This window comes from Bufo bufo, chromosome 3 (assembly GCF_905171765.1).
Source record: "Bufo bufo chromosome 3, aBufBuf1.1, whole genome shotgun sequence".
Taxonomy (NCBI): domain Eukaryota; kingdom Metazoa; phylum Chordata; class Amphibia; order Anura; family Bufonidae; genus Bufo; species Bufo bufo.
Window position 1 is genome coordinate 685,013,794 of NC_053391.1, and position 25,388 is coordinate 685,039,181.

General features: G+C 40.4%; 1 protein-coding gene across 5 annotated transcripts in view; it reads right to left on the reverse strand.

The window, feature by feature from the left end:
* Window positions 1-1,927: 1,927 nt before the first annotated feature.
* FCHSD2 (FCH and double SH3 domains 2) overlaps window positions 1,928-25,388 on the reverse strand; it is a 114,900-nt gene continuing 91,439 nt past the window's right edge. For 4 of the 5 annotated variants that reach the window (XM_040426481.1, XM_040426478.1, XM_040426479.1 and 1 more), the window contains 10 exons: window positions 23,392-23,508; window positions 22,542-22,646; window positions 11,904-12,065; window positions 7,400-7,534; window positions 6,757-6,840; window positions 5,182-5,359; window positions 4,273-4,493; window positions 4,026-4,158; window positions 3,483-3,565; window positions 1,928-2,637 (listed from right to left, as the gene is read on the reverse strand). In XM_040426481.1, coding sequence (XP_040282415.1) covers window positions 2,554-2,637; window positions 3,483-3,565; window positions 4,026-4,158; window positions 4,273-4,493; window positions 5,182-5,359; window positions 6,757-6,840; window positions 7,400-7,534; window positions 11,904-12,065; window positions 22,542-22,646; window positions 23,392-23,508 — 1,302 coding nt within the window. In that variant the 3' untranslated portion in view covers window positions 1,928-2,553. The remainder of the gene's footprint in view (window positions 2,638-3,482; window positions 3,566-4,025; window positions 4,159-4,272; window positions 4,494-5,181; window positions 5,360-6,756; window positions 6,841-7,399; window positions 7,535-11,903; window positions 12,066-22,541; window positions 22,647-23,391; window positions 23,509-25,388) is intronic. The other variant, XM_040426480.1, reaches the window with a different exon arrangement.

The following is a 25,388-nucleotide window of genomic DNA, read 5'->3' on the forward strand; positions in this document are numbered from 1 at the left end:
ATAATGGTTCAGTCCAGGGGAGAAAAAATAAAATAAAAATGTTGACTTCCCTGCAACAGGAGGCCAAGTGTGATATATTTCAGCCCTGTCCTCAATAATCCCTTGTACAGTACAGGAAACGGCGATAAACGCGATGCCAGAACATGCCGCCTCCGATCCTATGACTAGATGAGCCGCTGCGTAAATATTAGTACGACAGTTAGTGGCGATTACTTATTGAAGATAGGTTCTCAGCTATAGGATTTACAGCGTATTATATAGATTCTCTATATAGAATTTTTTTATTATTATTTTTTTTATTTTCTACATTTTGAACTTTTTTTTTTTATTTCATTTTTTTTTGTCTTCCGGGGTAGTAATGAGAGGAACCAGCCCCTTAATTCCCTTTATAGAACCCGGCTCCACGGCACAGCGGTAGCAAAATCGGCATATTGCGCTGCATCACGCCGGCTGCTATCCGCGCGGTGGAGGCGGGTGTCAACGGATTACTTTTTAACCATATACAGATCACTGAAGAAACCGAGATTTTTAATTTTTTTTTCTCACATTCCTATGAACACAGTAATATACTGTACTAACACATCTGATAGGAGGACTTGACGAGGACAGGCCTCTGCGCGGGAGCTGGGAGGTACCTCTTGGTGGCCTCCCTAGATTAGGGGCAACCGTAGGGCAGGATCACAGCAGTGGTAGGGTTACCATCAGAACACCCGTCCAAATCCGCTAGTTATTAAAGAGACATTCCACCCTTCAATGAAGGCCACATGGCATGACGACCCGCACCACAAATCTGCTCATGGCACACGGTGCAAAGGCCAACATTGGGACGGAGATGCCTGTGAAATATTTTTTTTTTTTTAAAAGATGTCCCCACCCATCCACATTTCTGCATAATTATATATGTATATATTTAAATTTGCTTAATGCGTAATTTTATTTTTTTCTGGCCCCAAAAAATTCTATATATTTTTTTATTTATATTTTTATAGGGTGAAAAAAAACCATTTTTTTTTTTTTAAAGATACTTAGAAAATATATATTATCTAATTTTTAAAAATTCTTTTTCACTGATGCAGATGGCTTGGGAATAAAAAAAAAAAAAAAAACTAAAAATAAAATTACTGTCTTTTTCGCCCCATAAGACGCACTCCCAAAGTAGGGGAAAATGCCCCTGCGTCTTATGGGGCGAATACTAATGAAGCGCTTTCATTATGGAGGCGTTTCATTAGTACCGGAGGACCGGGAAGAGGTGAAGGCTCTGTACTCACCGCTTCCTGGTCCTCGGCTTGGCTATCGGCTGTGCACAGCGTGAGGGCGCTCTGTGACCTCACACTGTGCGCCGCTATACACAGCCGACAGCAGGATGAAGAGGATCGCGATGGTGAGGAGCGGTGGCGTCCAGGAGCAGGAGCGGTGGCGTCCAGGAGCAGGAGCGGTAAGTGAGTTTTTTTTATTTTATTTGCACTGGGGGCTAATGGCTGACATATAGGGGCTGATGGCTGACATATGGGGGCTGATATATGGCTGAAGGTTGGGGGTCTGATCTGGGGCATGATTAACTTTGGGGGTCTGATTGCTGGTCTGACCTGAGTTGTAATGGAAAATATTTTTTTCTTCTTGTTCTCTTCTAAAACCTAGGTGCGTCTTATAGGGCGAAAAATACGGGTATATCACAGAAAATTTCTAAGTATCTTTAAAAAATATTTTTCAACCTATAAAATTACCGTATGTAAAAAAAATGTTTTTTTACATTTAGGCTAGGGCTACACGATGACTTGTCGCACCAATTTTTATAATGATAGTCTATGGTGTCGCACTGCGACATGTTACCACCAGACAGTAGCAAAAAATCCATCCAAGATGGACTTTTCTGCGACTGTCGCTTCGCAGTGCGACACCATAGACTATAATTATAAAAAATGTCCTAGCCTAATTCATGGATGCAGAAGAGTAAAATTGCCCTTTAATACTCCTGCATTCAGCTCGCAGCACTATAAAAACTGGCCACACATATTTGACATCCCCACACATGCATTCTCGGCTCTGCTGAGCATGCATGTGCTGTCTATGGGGAATAAGCTGCTGTCAGATGCTTCTGTAACACATGTAACATGCAGGTCTTGCAGTGGACGCAGTTTTGAAACCGTCCGCAGCAATTCCACCACATGTGAACATGGCCTAAAAAAAACACTGCAATTCTACAAATGGGTGCATATAAAAAAATAAACCCAAAAAACCAAAGCTGCCAAAGCTGAAGGGGCGGCAGGACTTTTCCTTCTGTTCTCCGGTGGGCACACTTAACGCACCGCTGCGATTCATCCCACACGTTCTTGGATTGCACGTTAGTCCCCATTATTGTCCGATGAGAGAGGCTAGAACACAGTTATTAAAACAGCAATTAAAAAAAAAAAAAAAAAGGCACAAAATGTCCCAGATATGTCGTGTCTCCGTCTCCCATCCTCCAGGGTCTTGATATGCACAAGGTGCAGAAAAGTTTAGGGACCAAATGACTCATTTGGACCGTGGCTGCGGCAGAGAATCTGGATGCCGTTGTTAAACCAACGTAATTTCCACATCTTCTGTCTTCTCTGGGGGGCGCCGGTGAGCCTGTGTTGGGGGAGGCGGGGCGGCTCGCACCTGGAACAGAAAGTACAACATTGCAAAGCCAGTGAGTGACGGCAAAACCTTCCAGATACGGCAGACCCGTCAAGCTTGCACAACCCGGGCTATCAGAATTTCTGGACCACTGGGTGTTAGGCCCCTTTCACACGAGCGAGTATTCCGCGCGGGTGTAATGCGTGCTGCGAATGCATTGCGCAGCATGTTCTATATTCTGCGATTTTCACGGAACGCTGGCCCCTTATAAAAGTGAATGGGGCTGCGTGAAAAATCGCATCGCATTCCACAAGCAAGCGTTTTTCACGGATGGTTGCTACGAGATGTTGTTTGCATACCTTCCGTTTTTTTATCACGCGCGTGCAAAACGCATTAAATTGCATTGCACCCGTAGGCAAAGTCATTCAGTTTCCGTGCATTTTTCACTGAACGCATTCGCAATGCATCCGGACACGCTCGTCTGCAAGGGGCCTTAGAGGGGATTTCCAGCTGTATGTTATCTGTACTAATTAAATTCATTACATATCTTTACAGTGGCCAGGGCTCCATTTTTGTGATATAGTGCTCCGAACCCCCTGTATAAACAGATATATGAAAAAAAAAAGTATAACTAAAATCACCACTAGGGGGAGCTGAGGAGCATACTGCATACAGTGTTAAATGTACAAGCAGTGAGCTCCCTCTAGTGGTGGCTGCAGGCAAAATTTTATCATGTCTATGCAGGATTCATTTCTAATGAATGGGCCCATTGATTTTAACAAGACAGGTATTGTTTTCATCAGAATGATCAACCCTACCAGGCAGTATGCCTGGTTTAATAGGGTTGGTCCTGCTGACAGATGCTCTAAGTTTAAGTCAAAACTTACCGGTCGTAACTTGCTCTGGTAACCGTCCGTGGTGATCCGCGGCGGCTGCGATGTGGATGGCGATTCAAGATTTAGATTATTTTCTAGAGAAAAAAAGAAAGGTTCAGATTTTTCATATATGTGCCAAAAACATTGAGGGATTAAAAAAAAAAATTATAATTTTAAAATTCCCAAAATTGAGTTTATTATTGACTTTTTACAAAAAGGTATGCTTCTGTTTTCATATTCAAGAAATGTGGAGGGAAGAATGCAGAAAAAAGGTAGAAATGAAAAAAATTATTTAAAAAAATTATATATAATTAAAACTAAAAATATCCCTTGCACATTTATATAACGCACAGTACGGATCACTTTACTCAACATCCTTCCCTACAAGAATCTTCTGAACATTACATTGAAAATTCCATAGTAAAATGTTGTGAAAAAAATAAATAAAAAATTACAAATAAATAAATTAATAAACAATTTAATACATAAATAAATGTAATAAATAAATTTAATAAATAAAAATAAACAAATAAATAAATTACAGCTAAGGCTTACCGGTCACAGAAGATGGGGACCGTGGGAAATATAGGGAGCTCCTCTTGTCCGGACTGAATATGGGGCTGGTTGGGGGCTGGTCATAGAGCGGGAGTGGTGGGAGAGAATTCTGCGGCATCGGGGAGGGGGACACCTGTGGTTGAAAAAAAGGATACATTTTATATCTTTATTTTTTGTTTTTCTTATTAAAAATAAATAAATAAATAAAATTCTGCCCCATACATCAATGAAGCTTCTCTTCTTGTACCTGAATGTCTTCCATCCAGTGAGTGTCGCCATTCTCTGACCCGCTCAGCTCCTCCACCAGCACGGACGGGAAAACGCCGATGCGACCGTTGAACTCCCCTTCCCAGAATCCGTCATCGTCCTGATTCTCCTTGTTCAAGATTCGGATGATGGCTCCTTCCGGGAACGACAGCTCGTCTTCCGTTTGGCCGTCGTAATCGTAAAGTGCTTTCACAAAACACACTGCGGAGGAGGAGGAGAAAACGGGGAGGGGGAAGAAAAATGTTAAAAATGACTACTTCTTGGAGGAGGATTCACCCATCAACGTGCCTACATATTTCATCTGTTCATGTCTGGTATTGCAGCTCGGTGCGTCTGAGCTGCAATACCGCACACAGCCTGTAAACATGGGTGGTGATGTTTTTGGAATTAGCTGCCACTTTTATTTTGTGACATAATACACCTCTGTCCCGATATGGTCATCCTAAAAACACTTTAAAATGTAAAATTTAGTAAAATGATATTAAAGTAAGGTGCCATATTCAAAAATGTCCAGTGTTCTGTCCGGTAAATATGGTCTCCACTCTCAAAACTTTCCCCTCGTCTTCTGTGCTCTTGCAGGTCTCCCTATTCTGTGTTGTTTATAGGCAGTTTTGTATTACTTTAATAGCCCAACCCCCACAAGACGTATAGCTATACGGGTGCCATACCCCAAAAGTAGAGATACACTTCAAAACCCAAAGCAGCCCAGTGATTAAATCCTACTAAGAAATAAATAGTTTGTGTATCAGACTCAATACCCTAAGGCACCATGGGTGTATCTTAACTCCTCCTTTTCACCCATGGGGACTCGCCGCTAGGAGATTACATTTAAACCTTTCCTTGGCAGTATATAAGGGTAAGCTGAAGATTAGTCGGATGATGTAGTTACCGCTTGTGTCACCGTTTATGCTCCCAGAGGCCATCTCGGCGTCGTTCGAATTACTGGACGTGTGAGAGCGGTTGTCTAGGGCGGCCAGTGACTGCAGCATACTCAGGAGGCTGTTTGATGTAGGAAACTGGAGATACTTTTCAGGGACGTAGCCCACCTGGCCCGATTTATTTCTTGCCTGGTTGGAAACAGAGAAGAGCATCACTGAAAGAGAATAAGTCCCTGGGCAGCACCACACACACATATATATATATATATATATATATGTAGAAGACCTCTTCAGTGGGTCACAGCTTCCAATGTGTCTAAGATGGGAGGTCCTCAGGTCACCAGTCCAAACATGAGACAAGTATAGGTGTAATCCTAGGTTAGGTGGTTCAAACACTGGGTCCACCCAACCTTCCATTAGATTTTACACGAGTGGTTCTCCTATATGTAGCTCAAATGTTTCTCTAATATGGTCAAGCCAAAAAAACGCAGTGGAGGTGGCAGAGAACTTCTGGGCATCGAGTGCTAATGGTAACATTTAATATTATAGGGATCAAAAAGTTACAAAAATTTTTTTTTAAACAAAGTTGACTATCCCACAATAAATGGATAATTTATATTGTGGGAAATATTTTACGGTCCCTCATGTACTTAACTCACAGGATAAAAAAATATCAAAAAAAAAAAAAAAACAACTCTGTCTGACGAGAATAGGGTAATCCTTTATAACGCCAAGTTAGGTGGCTCAACCTAGGACCTTAACGGATCAATAACTTTTCAAAGAACATTTGATATGTCAGAGACTGATTGGGGGTGCGAGTGCCGAGACCCCAACAGATTCCCAGGACGAGGGGAAAGTAGCGAGTACATAACACGCTCTCTCCTCGCTGCGGAACTTTTGATGCCTCTATGATTTTTGAAAAGTTAGTGACCCTTTAAAAGCTACTGGGTCCATCCAACCTTCCACCAGATTCTCAAGAATGCTTCTCCAATACGTAGCTGAAGTGTTTCTCTCTAAATGGCCAAGTCAAGAAAGCAGAAGAGGCGGCAACGAGCTACTAGACAACGAGTGCAAACGGGAACCATTTTATATCGTGAGAATAAGTGTTGAGCGCACTTGTGTTTTAAGTTCGGGTTATCGAAGAATCCCGTTATGGATTCCGCTACCACGGACCATAACGGAATTTAGAATCCATAACTGGATACTTTTTGATAACCCGAACTTTAGATGCCGAAGTTAAAACACAAGTTCGCTCAACACTAGTGAGAATCAAAAAGTTACAAAAAAAAAAACTTTTCATGCAATAAATTGAACTTTCTACAATAAGATTATTTTGTTGGAGTAAATGATTGACATTGGACTTAACTCAGAGGATAATAAACGCTGCAGAGCAAAAAATAAAATAAAAACCTACTGTCTGATGAGCATCTGAGGTTCATTTCACCTTCTTACCTCCATATCAATGACTGCCTAACTTGAGGATGGTGGAGGTAAGGTGCTGCAGATGCTCAACCTAAGCTCTAATACTGCTGCGTACACCAATCTGCTTATAATAAAAAATAAATCTCAGTAACGACTGAGCGTACCTTGACCCAGTCTTCCATATCTCCGTCTTCTATTACTTCCAGCATCTCATGGTCCTCTATGGTCAGCTCGTCCGGCTGAGACGCCTGCAAGACACAGAGGAGAGGTCTTTATACTGAGGTGCTTATCTGCCTTGTTTCCTGCTCATGTCGCCATCTTGTTATCAGCCTCTCCCTACCGTCTAGTAGGACCGATTAAAAAAAATAAAAATAAATCTCGTTTCCTCTATCACAGAAAACATTGTAAATCTTAAAGAGGACCCACGCTTTTATAACGATATCCCATGCCGATTTCTAATGACGTGAATTCTTCTCCATTCACACCCAAAGCAGAAGCGTGTTGAGCTTCAGACGTGTGACATAACTGCTTAGCCCCATCATCGTGCAATGGAACAGGAAACCTGCAGAATTCGGTACATACTTTGGATGTAAATAGAGAAGAATCATCATGTGCAAGGCTTGGCGTGGCTGGGAAATGTGTACACAACAGCACAGTTCCACTAGAGCGGGGGGTCCTGCACAGGACCTGGGGACGGGACCTACCAGGGCTGGGCCCCCCCTCTATCCAGCAGCAGCATGGACTCTATGCTATGTTCACCCCCCACCTCAGCGTTTCAGTTCGGGGGAGCCCTGTACATGCACAGACCTGGTAAGAGTAGATGACTTTACAAGTCAGAGGATAATTCCTCAATGTTCCTGAAGGACTGGAGCTGCTGTCATCAAAAGCGTCCATACTGTCCTCGAGCTCCTCACCGTCATCTCTGTCCAAGTCCGCGTTCCCCTGAACACAAGAGAAGAAAAATCCAAGTATGAGCAAATAGGAGAAAACATTACAATATAATACAATGTACTAATACTGTATAATACAATGTAATATACACAGTACTGTATTATAATAAACTAATATAATCCACTGTAATATAATATAATAAAAGAATATGATGCAATGTACTATGTACTAATACAGTAGAGTCCACTGTAATACAATACAATACAATGAAATATAACACAAAAGAACAGATCATTCCTATAATCCAGCAAAAAATCTGATAATCCGGATCTTTTCTCCCATCACTGAATTTAAATAATTGGAATAAATAAATTGGAATTTTACAAGCAGAATGAGGAAGTAACAAAAACATTCACTTTTTACAGCCATCTGATAATCAGGAATGTCTGGTAATCCGACACTTGGCAGGTCCCACTGATTCACTGGTTCCAGATTTAAAGGGGTATTCTGGTTACACTAAATTATCTTCTATCTACAGGATAGGGGATAACTTTTAGATCGGTGGGGGTCCTACAGGCAATCACAAGAACGGAGTCCCCATACCCCCTGCAGCTCCCCTGAAATGACCAGTCGCCTCATTCAAGTCTATGGGAGTCCTGGAGATAGCCGAGTGCTGTACTTCGCCATCTCCAGAACTTGTGATCGGTGGGGGTCCCAGCGGTTAAACCGTCACTGATCTAAGAGTGTGAATAGTTGATAACTTAATGCAACCGGAATACCCCTTTAAGGTTTGTCCACTGGCTGGTAGCCTACATGTATGGAGATAGGAGGAGGTGTAATGAAGAGCCCCCCTCCATCCTTAACTCTGGGAAACTGTCAACATGGAGCTTTATGATAAGACCCCACTATCATCACAGGACAGCGATGTCTGGAGTTTCTTTTCTTTCTCATCCTCATACATGGGTGGAGGAGACCCCCTGAGGCCATTTCCCATCCACCTCTGTTTGCCCCCTGTGCCTACTGAGAGGTGAGCCCTGCTGAAAAGTATGGCGGCCAACTGAGGCTAGAACCTCCCTCTCCATGAACTTGCCTCCGCATGACCTGATGACCATGACCCCCATATACCCATTCTGCATTGGTGATTTGGTAAATTTTGAGTGTTGCATGAGTTTTTCAAAATTTCTAGCACACACTGTTGGCTTCACAAATTCATCTTGTGCGCCGCTTTCTTCACCTTGGCCGTAGACTCTGACATTCTCGGAGATTTCTAATGTCACGTCTCGTGTTAATCCCAGAAATATGCAGCTGCTGAGACGCTCAAATTTATTTGGGGAAAAGCGAGAAAGGCAAACCACAAACAAAATAAGTAACAGACAGAACAAGAAACTCAAAGACCAGGAGGAGATCCAGCCTGCAGAGAACATGACAGAAGACTAGATACAAGACTCCTGAGGCTGCTTTCTCGTCCCCACTGGACCCCAAGGTGGTCCAACTGCCAGTCTGCCACCTGAGAAGACATCAGTGGACATGTGACCGGTAAGAGATCCGTTACAGGAAGCTTTTGGGACCAGAAGCTTAAAGCAACCAGTATAGAAGATGGGGCCGATACATTCCACTTTGGGAATATCGGCCCTCACGTCAGCCTATCCCCCAATGGTCAAAGCAAAAGTCATGGCTGATAATGCTTCCTATAACTGAAGGGCATGAGGACCTTTAAAGGCTATGGGCACCTTCGGGGCAATTTTTTTTTTGAGATTGCATTTTACTCAATTTGGCCTAGAAATCATTTTTCCAATTGGTCTTTATTAAGAATTTTCAGCTGTTTTTGAGATATGGTGGGGGGTGGAAAATCTGCCTTCTCTGATCTCCTGACCCCATAAACAATCATCTAAGCCATATTCTTATCAGTTTGATGATGTGTGTCTATTAGGTCAGGAGATCAGTAACAAGGCTTCAATGAGTTTTAGCCCAAAATGAGTCAAATGCAATCATTAAAACAATTGCCCTTGAAGTTCTGAGTCATCAGAAGAACTTGAACCTCCACAGATCTCTAGGACCTCTCTAGGTCATGCCCCATTGACTTTTATGGACTTTACAGAGTATTGTGAGCCCGACCAATGGTGCCCTTCTCGATTTCTATGGGCTCTTCACTCACAAGTCAATGAAACCCAAAGGGGTACAACACTCGGTAGACCTCCACAGCTACTGCCTTCTATATCTGGGCGTCTGTAGAGACCTCCGCTCATGGTTTCCCAACCATTAAGATCTTCTGACATAATGTTGAAAGTCTCCCATAACGGACAACCATTAAAGTTGACTTTGCCAGGCGTGAGTCAGCCCACACCCCATGAGACTGGATGGCCATCGTCCAACATTTCTATTGATTTCAAAAGAGGGGACAGACGTTGCGATCCCTTTGTGTCATGAGACTTACAAGACACAAGTAGCAGTTACCATATACTCAGGTTTAGGATGGCCTTCCATTGGGTCCTTCACATGGGTATGGTCAACTTTTCAGTAGGCAGTAACACCCCATGGAAGCCAAGGAACCTTACACAACTGCAATGGTGGAGGTGATGGAGGACGGCAGAATCGCCGATAATAGACTGAGAACCAGAAGATTCGGAGACTACCGATCGGCGAGACCGCCTGCTGGGTTACTTTATAGATCATGTTAATGGGGGTTTAGTTTTCTACACACTTTTTTTTTGTTTGCAGACCATCTAAAATAGAAAAATGAAGCAACCTTGCATAGAGAATTGAATATCCCTATATTTTTGTGTATACAGAATTTTTGCAGATCTATGCGTCTCCACGGTAACAGACTATTATCTGAAAATATAGGTTAGACACATGGAAGAGATACATGGTGGGGGGTATAGAATAATTCTTTGGGGGGCATTTATTCAATATTTTATGCCAGTATTGTGGTAGTAAAAAAAAAAAGTCAAGAATTATTGTGCACCTCATAATTTGCGGCTTCTCAAGTGCTGAGAAATTAGGAGCGGGGGTTAGCGAGAACGGGCGGAGCCTATGACAGAAACTGCTGTAAGTTACAGCTCAATTCTTTGCCAGCCCAGAGGTACGATATCTGCCTCTTAAATTAGGCGCGTCGTACTCCAGCGCAGAGCGAACCAGAAAGGTGGATGAGAACGTCAGTCCTGATAAGTGTCCCCCATTGCATGCATACAGCTCTGGAGTAATGTACAGGATAATTAAGTATGTATACAGTGACTCCACCAGCAGAATACGGAGTGCAGCTCTGCAGTAGAATATAGGATGTAATTCAGGATCAGTACAGGATAAGTAATGTAATGTATGTACACAGTGACTGCACCAGCAGAATAGTGAGTGCAGCTCTGGAGTATAATACAGGATGTAACTCAGGATCACTACAGGATAAGTAATGTATGTACACAGTGACTGCACCAGCAGAATAGTGAGTGCAGCTCTGGAGTATATTACAGGATGTAACTCAGGATCAGTACAGGATAAGTTAATGTATATACACAGTGACTGCACCAGCAGAATAGTGAGTGCAGCTCTGGAGTATAATACAGGATGTAACTCAGGATCGGTACAGGATAAGTAATGTAATGTATGTACACAGTGACTGCACCAGCAGAATAGTGAGTGCAGCTCTGGAGTATAATACAGGATGTAACTCAGGATCAGTACAGGATAAGTAATGTAATGTATGTACACAGTGACTGCACCAGCAGAATAGTGAGTGCAGCTCTGGAGTATATTACAGGATGTAACTCAGGATCAGTACAGGATAAGTTAATGTATATACACAGTGACTGCACCAGCAGAATAGTGAGTGCAGCTCTGGAGTATAATACAGGATAACACAATTGCCTTTGTTTTGGCTCTGTGCTCTGGATAATGGGGCGGAAGCTTTCTCACTATTTTCAAGAACTCTGCTTGCAATCAGTGAATGTGGACATATATTGTTAACACACAAAAGCTGAAAACCTGCCGTGACCCAATGCTTCTCACAGTGAAGAGTTTGTCACATTTGTATACACAATACAATTCTCCAGCCTGGACTGATACACTAACAAAGTGTAGACAGGAAACAACTGTAACAACCCCTCAGCTGCGAGGAGTAGTAGGTCGGGACAGGTTTTCAATCTCTGGATGTAAACAAGAATGTTTCCATTCACTAAAAGCAAGCATATACTCTGCTGTTTAGAATATGGGGACATGTAGGGGAAAGCACTGTACTTTGAACCAGCTCTCTGTGAGACTTGCGAATGCAGCTTTGGATGTGACTGCAGTATGAAGACACACTGTAACTCATATAGATCTGTTTCTTAAAGTGCACCCTTCCCTTATATGCATTGTTATATACTTCTAGGTGATGGGTGCCCTCAGAGCTGATGTTCTTCTCATTAGATGTCAGTAGGGACTGTACCAGGTGAGAGGATCCATTGTTGATCATGGTGGGCAGACTGGCCCATCGCTCGTTCTCCAGCTCCTCCATCACCTGGTTCATGGCGCTCTTTAACCACGTGTCCACAGATACCCCGATCTGCCTCAGGAGGTCCAGACGAGCTTCTGCCTTCAGCTTGGTGATCTGCAGGAGACAGAACCGGTGACCATTATATCATCTGACCCCCTCTAACCTTGCGTCACTTTACGGCTGTGTACACACACATTAATGGCGCATGCCGCCCAGCTACACCGCTTCTACTAGATGCTTTCCAAAAATGTTGAGGCAAGAGATAAAAAGTGTCAAAACCACAACAAACTGTAGCAAATCTCCCTCAGTGTGTGGTGATACTGTGTATCTAAATGTACCATTATCTCAGGGTCCCTCTCTCCCCCAGGAACGCCACGGTGCGTGCACAGCCACTTCACTGGTCACTGACCACATAGTAACCACATCAAAGTATACATACGTAACCGATTCTCCTACTCCTCCTGTCATGTGACATCCATAAACTACCCAGAGGAGAAGATGTGACAGAACCTCCCTGGGAAAAGTCACCGACCAATCATCCATGAAGAAGATCCCCTTACATGTGTCTAAAAGACTGCCGAACCCCATGTGTACTGTACACCAAACCCTGCAGTATTATAGTATATTCTTGTACATAGGAGCAGTATTATAGTAGTTATATTCTTGTACATAGGAGCAGTATTATAGTAGTTATAGTCTTGTACATAGGAGCAGTATTATAGTAGTTATATTCTTGTACATAGGAGGCAGTATTATAGTAGTTATATTCTTGTACATAGGAGGCAGTATTATAGTAGTTATATTCTTGTACATAGGAGCAGTATTATAGTAGTTATATTCTTGTACATAGGAGGCAGTATTATAGTAGTTATATTCTTGTACATAGGAGGCAGTATTATAGTAGTTATATTCTTGTACATAGGAAGCAGTATTATAGTAGTTATATTCTTGTACATAGGAGCAGTATTATAGTAGTTATATTCTTGTACATAGGAGCAGTATTATAGTAGTTATATTCTTGTACATAGGAGGCAGTATTATAGTAGTTATATTCTTGTACATAGGAGGCAGTATTACAGTAGTTATATTCTTGTACATAGGAGGCAGTATTATAGTAGTTATATTCTTGTACATAAGAGCAGTATTATAGTAGTTATATTCTTGTACATAAGAGCAGTATTATAGTAGTTATATTCTTGTACATAGGAGCAGTATTATAGTAGTTATATTCTTGTACATAGGAGCAGTATTATAGTAGTTATATTCTTGTACATAGGAGCAGTATTATAGTAGTTATATTCTTGTACATAGGAGCAGTATTATAGTAGTTATATTCTTGTACATAGGGGCAGTATTATAGTAGTTATATTCTTGTACATAGGAGGCAGTATTATAGTAGTTATATTCTTGTACATAGGAGCAGTATTATAGTAGTTATATTCTTGTATATAGGAGGCAGTATTATAGTAGTTATATTCTTGTACATAGGAGCAGTATTATAGTAGTTATATTCTTGTACATAGGAGCAGTATTATAGTAGTTATATTATTGTACATAGGAGCAGTATTATAGTAGTTATATTCTTGTACATAGGAGCAGTATTATAGTAGTTATATTCTTGTACATAGGAGCAGTATTATAGTAATTATATTCTTGTACATAGGAGCAGTATTATAGTAATTATATTCTTGTACATAGGAGCAGTATTATAGTAGTTATATTCTTGTACATAGGAGGCAGTATTATAGTAGTAATATTCTTGTAGATAGGAGGCAGTATTATAGTAGTTATATTCTTGTACATAGGAGGCAGTATTATAGTAGTTATATTCTTGTACTTAGGAGCAGTATTATAGTAGTTATATTCTTGTACATAGGAGGCAGTATTATAGTAGTTATATTCTTGTACATAAGAGCAGTATTATAGTAGTTATATTCTTGTACATAGGAGGCAGTATTATAGTAGTTATATTCTTGTACATAGGAGGCAGTATTATAGTAGTTATATTCTTGTACATAGGAGCAGTATTATAGTAGTTATATTCTTGTACATAGGGGCAGTATTATAGTAGTTATATTCTTGTACATAGAAGCAGTATTATAGTAGTTATATTCATGTACATAGGAGGCAGTATTATAGTAGTTATATTCTTGTACATAGGAGCAGTATTATAGTAGTTATATTCTTGTACATAGGAGCAGTATTATAGTAGTTATATTCTTGTACATAGGGGCAGTATTATAGTAGTTATATTCTTGTACATAGGAGCAGTATTATAGTAGTTATATTCTTGTACATAGGGGCAGTATTATAGTAGTTATATTCATGTACATAGGAGGCAGTATTATAGTAGTTATATTCTTGTACATAGGAGCAGTATTATAGTAGTTATATTCTTGTACATAGGAGCAGTATTATAGTAGTTATATTCTTGTACATAGGGGCAGTATTATAGTAGTTATATTCTTGTACATAGGGGCAGTATTATAGTAGTTATATTCTTGTACATAGGAGCAGTATTATAGTAGTTATATTCTTGTACATAGGAGGCAGTATTATAGTAGTTATATTCTTGTACATAGGAGCAGTATTATAGTAGTTATAGTCTTGTACATAGGAGCAGTATTATAGTAGTTATAGTCTTGTACATAGGAGCAGTATTATAGTAGTTATATTCTTGTACATAGGAGCAGTATTATAGTAGTTATATTCTTGTACATAGGAGGCAGTATTATAGTAGTTATATTCTTGTACATAGGAGGCAGTATTATAGTAGTTATATTCTTGTACATAGGAGCAGTATTATAGCAGTTATATTCTTGTACATAGGAGCAGTATTATAGTAGTTATATTCTTGTACATAGGAGCAGTATTATAGTAGTTATATTCTTGTACATAGGAGCAGTATTATAGTAGTTATATTCTTGTACATAGGAGCAGTATTATAGTAGTTATATTCTTGTACATAAGAGCAGTATTATAGTAGTTATATTCTTGTACATAGGAGCAGTATTATAGTAGTTATATTCTTGTACATAGGAGCAGTATTATAGTAGTTATATTCTTGTACATAGGAGGCAGTATTATAGTAGTTATATTCTTGTACATAGGAGGCAGTATTATAGTAGTTATATTCTTGTACATAGGAGCAGTATTATAGTAGTTATATTCTTGTACATAGGGGTAGTATTATAGTAGTTATATGTTATAGTCATTGTCAAATTATCAAGATACTTTGACAATGACATATTAAGCAGAACTATGCTCTGGGCAGTTACAATTTCCCTTTCTTCCCTCTTTTTAGCATCTTATACCTTACCTAACAAGTAGCACCAATGAAGACAAAAGAAAACTGCTATGATGAAAAGGACTTTCCGAATGTGATATTTTACAGTATTGTTTTTAACCTCATACCTAAGAATACATTGCATGGAATATTGTGTTTTAATTTTTTCCCCCAAGTGAAATGAAGAACATGATGCGTGACTACATCAGCCATTAGAATCTAAGAAATTGCACTGTCACTCCTGGGGGAGCTGCGACAGCACTGAAATATCTCCTACGAGGATGTGAACAATATTACAGTTTAGTAATTAAAAACCCTGCAGTATCCCCTAAAGGATAATTGAAGAAAGTGAGTTAGAGAGAAAGCAGTAGAGGAAAGTTCATAGTTCATGCAAGGAGAACACACCAGAGAAAAATGTAGAACAATAAAAAGATAAAAGAAACAACTTTCAGTTTTATTTTATTTTTACAATTTTAGATTTATTTCTTTTACCGCGCAACAATGATTTTGCTACTGAGAGAAAAACATGTGATTTATACTAAAATGAGCGCGCTGATACCAAATATGAACTCGTAATTTGCCTGACACGTCTAGATTTTAAGTACATGCAAAGCCTATTCAGTTATAATATTAATGCATTATATTGGAGATATTCCAATGGACACGTCCAGACCTGTCCGGACGCACTCAGGCTGATGTCAGCAGTAAGTATATAAGGCAAGCTGGACAGATTTGGATAAAGTGATCTGTTATAGTGCTATCAGTTTTGAACCTTAAGATGGATAAGCGCAAATGTGTTAACGATCCAGACAATTTCTGCTACATATGTGGCAAATACACTACTTATGATCAGCGCAAGAATCTGACATAGCGAGTGCGTCTTGCAGCTTGGGAAGCATTTGTGCTCGTAGTGCAGAACTTCCTTGGGAACAGACGAGCTGCAAACTATGCTGAATTATTAGACAACATGCTTACAGCATATGAACAGCTTGGCTGCCGAATGTCATTGAAAGTGCATTTCTTACATTCCCATCTTGACTTTTTCCCACCCAATTTGGGACACGTAAGTGGCGAACATGGAGAGCGGTTCCATAAAGATATTTCTACAATGGAGAACAGGTATCAAGGCCGCTGGAATCCCAACATGATGGAGGAATATATGACCGTTCACAAACGCAAAAGCAGATGCCTGAAGCACTTTTAACAGTACTGGGCTTTGCTCAAGTATAACTTTTAGACTTTTTTTAATTTTGTTATTCCATTACATTTTCATACACTGTTTACTACGCAAACTTTGATGTAGATCCGGTAATTGTTGGAGTAAAATTCGTTCTATTTAAAATCATTCAATGCTTTCCAAGTGCTTAATTCATTTAGGCATACTTATGCATAGCAAAATTTCGTGACGTGTTACAACAATTCTGACTTCGGATTTGTAATCCGCACGCTCGATTTAGTACAGGACAAGTGGTTTTTGGCCAGTAGCAGACGAAAAGTTTTTTGTTTTTTTTGTTGTGTGGTGAATTATATGTACATTTTTTTTTCACTTTCCAGCAATAAGTACTTTTCTCTTTGAAAAGTATTTCTTTATTTTAAATTATTTATTTTATTCATTTATCATTTTACTATTTTTTTTTTATTAAATGATTTTTTAATGATCTTGTAGTAGGCTTGCACAGTAAAATAATTTTTTTTTGCAGATGACCCTAAACTGTGTAAAGTAATTAACATGGAAGAGGACAGTATACTGTATATATATATACACACTACAGAGGACAGTATACTGTATATATATACACACTACAGAGGACAGTATACTGTATATATATACACACTACACAGGACAGTATACTGTATATACACACTACACAGGACAGTATACTGTATATACACACTACACAGGACAGTATACTGTATATACACACTACACAGGACAGTATACTGTATATACACACTACACAGGACAGTATACTGTATATACACACTACACAGGACAGTATACTGTATATACACACTACACAGGACAGTATACTGTATATATATATACACACACACACTACACAGGACAGTATACTGTATATATATACACACACTACACAGGACAGTATATTGTATATATATATACACACACTACACAGGACAGTATACTGTATATATATATATATATAAACACACTACACAGGACAGTATACTGTATATATATATATATATACACACACACTACACAGGACAGTATACTGTGTATATATACACACACTACACAGGACAGTATACTGTGTATATATACACACACTACACAGGACAGTATACTGTATATATATACACACTACACAGGACAGTATACTGTATATATATACACACTACACAGGACAGTATACTGTATATATATACACACTACACAGGACAGTATACTGTATATATATACACACTACACAGGACAGTATACTGTATATATATATATACACACACTACACAGGACAGTATACTGTATATATATACACACTACACAGGACAGTATACTGTATATATATACACACTACACAGGACAGTATACTGTATATATATACACACTACACAGGACAGTATACTGTATATATATACACACTACAGAGGACAGTATACTGTATATATACACACACTACACAGGACAGTATACTGTATATATATATACACACACACACTACACAGGACAGTATACTGTATATATATATACACACTACACAGGACAGTATACTGTATATATATATACACACTACACAGGACAGTATACTGTATATATATATACATACACTACACAGGACAGTATACTGTATATATATACACTACACAGGACAGTATACTGTATATATATACACACTACACAGGACAGTATACTGTATATATATATACACACACACTACACAGGACAGTATACTGTATATATACACACACTACACAGGACAGTATACTGTATATATATATATATATACACTACACAGGACAGTATACTGTATATATATACACTACACAGGACAGTATACTGTATATATACACACTACACAGGACAGTATACTGTATATATACACACTACACAGGACAGTATACTGTATATATACACACTACACAGGACAGTATACTGTATATATATATACACTACACAGGACAGTATACTGTATATATATACACTACACAGGACAGTATACTGTATATATATATACACTACACAGGACAGTATACTGTATATATATATATATACACTACACAGGACAGTATACTGTATATATATACACACTACACAGGACAGTATACTGTATATATATACACACACTACACAGGACAGTATACTGTATATATATACACTACACAGGACAGTATACTGTATATATACACACTACACAGGACAGTATACTGTATATATACACTACACAGGACAGTATACTGTATATATACTACACAGGACAGTATACTGTATATATACTACACAGGACAGTATACTGTATATATATATACACACACACTACACAGGACAGTATACTGTATATACACTACACAGGACAGTATACTGTATATATATATATATATATATACTACACAGGACAGTATACTGTATATACACACACTACACAGGACAGTATACTGTATATACTACACAGGACAGTATACTGTATATATATACTACACAGGACAGTATAGTATATATATATATATATATATATATACACACACACACACACACACACACTACACAGGACAGTATACTGTATATACATATATACTACACAGGACAGTATACTGTATATACACACTACACAGGACAGTATACTGTATATACTACACAGGACAGTATACTATATATATATATATATATATATATATATATATATACACACACTACACAGGACAGTATACTGTATATATATATCTATATATACTACAGAGGACAGTATACTGTAGATACACTACAGAGGACAGTATACTGTAGATACACTACAGAGGACAGTATACTGTAGATACACTACAGAGGACAGTATACTGTAGCTATACTACAGAGGACAGTATACTGTAGCTATACTACAGAGGACAGTATACTGTAGCTATACTACAGAGGACAGTATACTGTAGCTATACTACAGAGGACAGTATACTGTAGCTATACTACAGAGGACAGTATACTGTAGCTATACTACAGAGGACAGTATACTGTAGCTATACTACAGAGGACAGTATACTGTAGCTATACTACAGAGGACAGTATACTGTAGCTATACTACAGAGGACAGTATACTGTATATATACTACGGACAGTATACTGTATATATACTACGGACAGTATACTGTATAAATATATACTACAGAGGACAGTATACTGTATATATACTACGGACAGTATACTGTATATATACTACGGACAGTATACTGTATATATACTACGGACAGTATACTGTATAAATATATACTACAGAGGACAGTATACTGTATAAATATACACTACAGAAGACAGTATACTGTATAAATATACACTACAGAGGACAGTATACTGTGTATACACTACAGAGAACAGTATACGGTATATATACTACAGAGGACAGTATACTGTATATACACTACAGAGGACAGTATACTGTATATACACTACAGAGGACAGTATACTGTATATACACTACAGAGGACAGTATACTCTATATATACTACAGAGGACAGTATACTGTGTATATATACTACAGAGGACAGTATACTGTATATATATACTACAGAGGACCGTATACTATATATATACTACAGAGGACAGTATACTGTATATATACTACAGAGGACAGTATACTATATATATACTACAGAGGACAGTATACTGTATATATATACTACAGAGGACAGTATACTGTATATATACTACAGAGGACAGTATACTGTATATATACTACAGAGGACAGTATACTGTATATATACTACAGAGGACAGTATACTACTACAGAGCGATCTGGATAGATTGGAGGCTTGGGCAGATAAGTGGCAGATGAGGTTTAACACTGACAAATGTAAGGTTATGCACATGGGAAGGAATAATGCAAGTCACCCGTACATACTAAATGGTAAAACACTGGGTAACACTGACATGGAAAAGGATCTAGGAATTTTAGTGAACAGCAAACTAAGCTGCAAAAACCAGTGTCAGGCAGCTGCTGCCAAGGCCAATAAGATAATGGGTTGCATCAAAAGGGGCATAGATGCCCGTGATGAGAACATAGTCCTACCACTTTACAAATCACTGGTCAGACCACACATGGAGTACTGTGTACAGTTCATAGCAGAGCTGGAGAGGGTCCAGAGGAGGGCAACTAAAGTAATAACTGGAATGGGGCAACTACAGTACCCTGAAAGATTATCAAAATTAGGGTTATTCACTTTAGAAAAAAGACGACTGAGGGGAGATCTAATTACTATGTATAAATATATCAGGGGTCAGTACAGAGATCTCTCCCATCATCTATTTATCCCCAGGACTGTGACTGTGACGAGGGGACATCCTCTGCGTCTGGAGGAAAGAAGGTTTGTACACAAACATAGAAGAGGATTCTTTACGGTAAGAGCAGTGAGACTATGGAGCTCTCTGCCTGAGGAGGTGGTGATGGGGAGTACAATAAAGGAATTCAGGAGGGGCCTGGATGTATTTCTGGAGTGTAATAATATTACAGGCTATAGCTACTAGAGAGGGGTCGTTGATCCAGGGAGATATTCTGATGCCTGATTGGAGTCGGGAAGGAATTTTTTTCCCCCCTAAAGTGAGGAAAATTGGCTTCTACCTCACAGGGTTTTTTTTTTGTCTTCCTCTGGATCAACTTGCAGGATGACAGGGTGAACTACAGGTGAAACTCAAAAAATTTGAATATTGTGCAAAAGTTCATTTATTTCAGTAATGCAACTTAAAATTAGGATTTTGTGAAAAGGTTCAATATTCTCGGCTCAAAGTGTCAGCTAATTAATCCATACCCCCCTGAGCAAAGGGTTCCTGAGATTGTGACTTTGGGGTTTCATAAGCTGTAAGCCATAATCATCCAAATTATAACAAATAAAGGCTTGAAATATCTCGCTTTGCCTGTAATGAGTCTCATGTGTTAGTTTCACTACTGAAATAAATGAACTTTGCACAATATTCAAATTTTCCGAGTTTCACCTGTAGATGGACAGATGTCGGTTTTCAGCCTTATAAACCATGTTGCTAGGTTACCTAATTCTATTTCATTTTTTATTAGGATTCTGGTTTTATTTAGTTAATATTACCTGTGATTAGGTTTTAGTTTTTTTCACTGATTTTCATAAAGAATCTAGGGACTTTAAATCTTCCTACCTGATAGATTTGGGCATAACTGAGGGTGCACGTGCCAGTCTGGGCCGCTATCATGCCACCGCACTTGCCCAGGCTACAGGGATGGAGGCAGCAAACTCCATCTTTGTCCCGAGTGAATTAACAAACATTCTTTGCGTGCGTCCTGCGTCCTGTCGCCCTCACGATTCGCTTGTAACAGGAGGTTATAATTACTTTTATTTCTAACATTGTTAATTAGAATTCAATTAAAGCGAAGTGTAAGGAGAACTATGTAAAGCCGGAGACGCTGGCAAGGATCTGTGCACCCATGACTTACACAGCCAGAGCCGTAAATTATAACAAAGCGACGGGCGTCCTCTAATAAAGCTTTTTACGGTCCCTGGGAAGGCGCGGGCGGAAAATGATATAATTACCGCTTACAGCTCCTAATTTCATACAAAGTCCTATTATACAGAATCATGAAGACGCCTCGGGGCACTGGAGAAAAATAACCAGATATGTTTTTATTGGGCCTCGGTTGCCCGGAGCCCTAAATGGCGCCGTGGGTGGTGTGCATTTTTCTATGCTCCGTCTCAGATGGACACTACGCAGTCTGAACTGGCTGATAACCTGCATCTGACTACACTGTCCCTTTAAGGCTGTCTTATATCATTGCTATCCTTTGGTCTGCACCTGCATCATCTGCAAAAAAAATTTGAGTAAATACTTTCAGCTCTAGATTTTTTTTTTTCTCTCCTCCAATCACCTCTAAAGCTGCATTCAGAATTCTGCCGGTTTCCCGCACAGAGCAGTGCTTTGTGTAGTGCTGAGGCATTAGGTGACATGCCTGACAACGGGGTGGACGTTAACCGCTGTCTGTTTCCAAGGGCAACCAGGAAATTTTTGAAAGCAGCTTTGGATGTGCATAGAGAATACATGAAATCACCATCCGCAGCAAATGATCTGCAGATCTGACCTTGCAGCAATGTAAAGATGAAGGGATATGGATGCAGCTGTGTACCTGCGCCTTGCGGATACTCTCCTTCACCTCCTCAATCCTCTGCTCCAGCTCCAGGCGGCCCGGCTCCGACGCCGGAGAACTCTGACCCTCCACATCATCCAGCAACTGAGGAGGAAGAGGGAACAGCAAAGAATCAGCCGCGGCCATTGTAACAGTGACGGTCCCGGCCACTGCCGCCTGTTATGGGGGCCCCGCAGACAGCCGGTAATATGGAGTCATTACTGTGGGGCCCCAGTACAGTTATGGTCAGCTTCTCTCCAGTTGGCTTGCTTAATGTAGCCAGCAACACAGTTATGGGGGTCCCCTGGGGCCAAAACAGTTACAGGGGCCCCTGCAGGTGGCACTGTTATGGGGGTACCCTGAAGCCTACAATGATGCTTTAATATATGCGAATGAAGCTCTAGGAGCAACGGGGGCGTGGCCATTACACCTAGAGGACGCAGCAGTTGCAGAGAGAGCTGAGCCTTTAGGTGTAATGGTAACACCCCCGTTGCTCCTAGAGGCTCATTTGCATATATTAAAACATCATTTTTCTCAGTAATGTGGACACATATGAACATGGGACCAACACAGAGCGCACATGTAACAGGTCAGGGACAAAACTGCTGACGGATGCCCTCTAAGGCTGACCCTTATGCCAACACCTTGACAGTCATGGTTATAGGGTCACTGCGACCATCATGGTTATGTCGGCCCTGTGTCACTATCACAGGGGCGCCTCGTGCAGTTTGGGGGGCGAGCTGCACCACTCCCAGCATCTTTAGAGATTCGTCTCACAATCCTGGTGGGCTGACAGGACGAACGCCACCTTGACTGACTGCAGTTATGCCAAGTTCACCGCCACACCTACCCGCTGACTGTGGATGATGTTCTTGTGCTCCCGTGCCACCCGTGTCGCCCACTTGCGCGCCTCTTTGTTCAGGCTGTGCTCCTCCGTGGTGCCAGTCTCGGACTCCAGCTGCCGACTCTGCAGAATAAAGTGAGCACAATGAAACAAGTACGGGGGGAAATAGACAAGCACCCGGCCAGCGAAGGTACCCCTATCACCAGCGATCTGATGATCATCCCCATGCAACAGACACACCCAGATAATACCGCGTTACTGTATATACACCCCCACAGCCGAAGCAAAAGAAAAGCCACCCTCGAAGTAAAAATGGATCCTATTCATTGACAGCAAGCATAAATCTTGAAAATGGCAAGTAATGGAGAGAAAAAAAAAAATGATGATGCAAACTTTATATCCAATACCCTTTTAAATGGCAAAGTCAGCTCTGCTACACATCTGATTGCTCAAAGGCCTAATTTCTTCAACTGACCCTCTCAACAAACAAATCGATGACATAAAGCGAATTGCTGCGATTTCTGTGATGTCACCACTGCTGCTGACATCATCACGTCAGTGCGGTGACATCACACATTGCAGCAAACCACAGATTTACCTTCCAGGACTCTAGGAAAGCAGAGTGACTGCACCTCGATGGACCCCAAACAGTGGTGACCACCAGGCAGGTGCTGGTCGCCATCCAGCTTTCCAGGGAACAGATCGACACCTTGACTGACTCAGGACGAACGCCCCTTCCTCTGGATGGAGCAGTTATGCCTAGGACCCCTCCTCTCCGTGGCTACGCAGCCCCTCGCCTGGCACGGATTTCTTATGTTACTTTTATTGGCCCCTTCCCGGGGATCTTGGCGCGAGGAGGCGGCCGGACTTCTGCCAGAGACTGGAAAACGCTGAATTAACAATATTTCTTCTCGCAGCTCATAAAAGGTCTGATAACAGCAGAAAGTGGGGGGCGAGTAATGTACGGGACGAGCGGCGAGAATTCCCGGGACCACCGGCAGCGGGACGGCGGATTTACTGCTTTAGTACTATCAGGACGGACACTGGGCCATCGGCAAAGTTTTAAAGGAGGCCTGTCACTTTAAGACAAAGTTTGCAGCTTTCTAATAAACTTTATATTTCAGTTCCTCACCATTTTCAAGATCTCTGCTTTCTGCCGCTGAAAGGCTACATTACGATTGACATTCCAGAGGCTGGAAAATCAGATACCTCTCACAGCTGAGTGTTTGTTACAATGGTACCCGGTCTACACAGCCCTCTGCCAGGTCAACACATCAGCAGCACAAATCTCACTCCTGTCCTGATAGTTTGTTACAATGTATCAGTCTGGAGTCCTGGTCTGTCTGAATTGGGTCTGTTTTAGGTTTTCGGCCTCTGGGTGTAGACAAAAATGTTTTCACTCACAGACAGCAAGCAGAGATTCTGAAAACGGTTCTGCTGCATAAAAGGCAGCATTTATGGCAGCCTGTGTAATATCTTTTTTTATGTGCAGGGCCATTTTTAAAGATCTCAGCTGGCCATCAGTGAATGAGAGCATTGCTGTTCACATCCAGAAGCTGAAAACCCATCCTGACTTCATACTTCTCACAGCTGGGAGTTTGTTACAGTTGTATCCAGTCCAGACAATCCAAGCGGATACATTTTACCTGCGCTGACACACTGAAACAAAACTATCAGGACGGAGGTGTGTGCTGCTGATCTGTGTAGGATTGTCTAGACTGGATATCAGTGGAACAAACCCTCAGCTGTGAGAGGCATAGGCTCAGAATGGGTGTTTTAGCCTCTGGATGTAAACACTGATTGTTTCCATTCACTGTAAGCAAGCAGACATATTGAAAACGTTGAAGAATTGGAACACAAAGAGTTGAAGAAGATGTATACTCTACAGGCGGCAGCACAAATCCCTCTCCTGTCCTGATCGTTTGTTACAATGTATCAGTGCATCAGTCTGTCTGGATTAGATACAAGTGTTGCAAACCTTCAGCTTAGGACTTGGAAGGTTT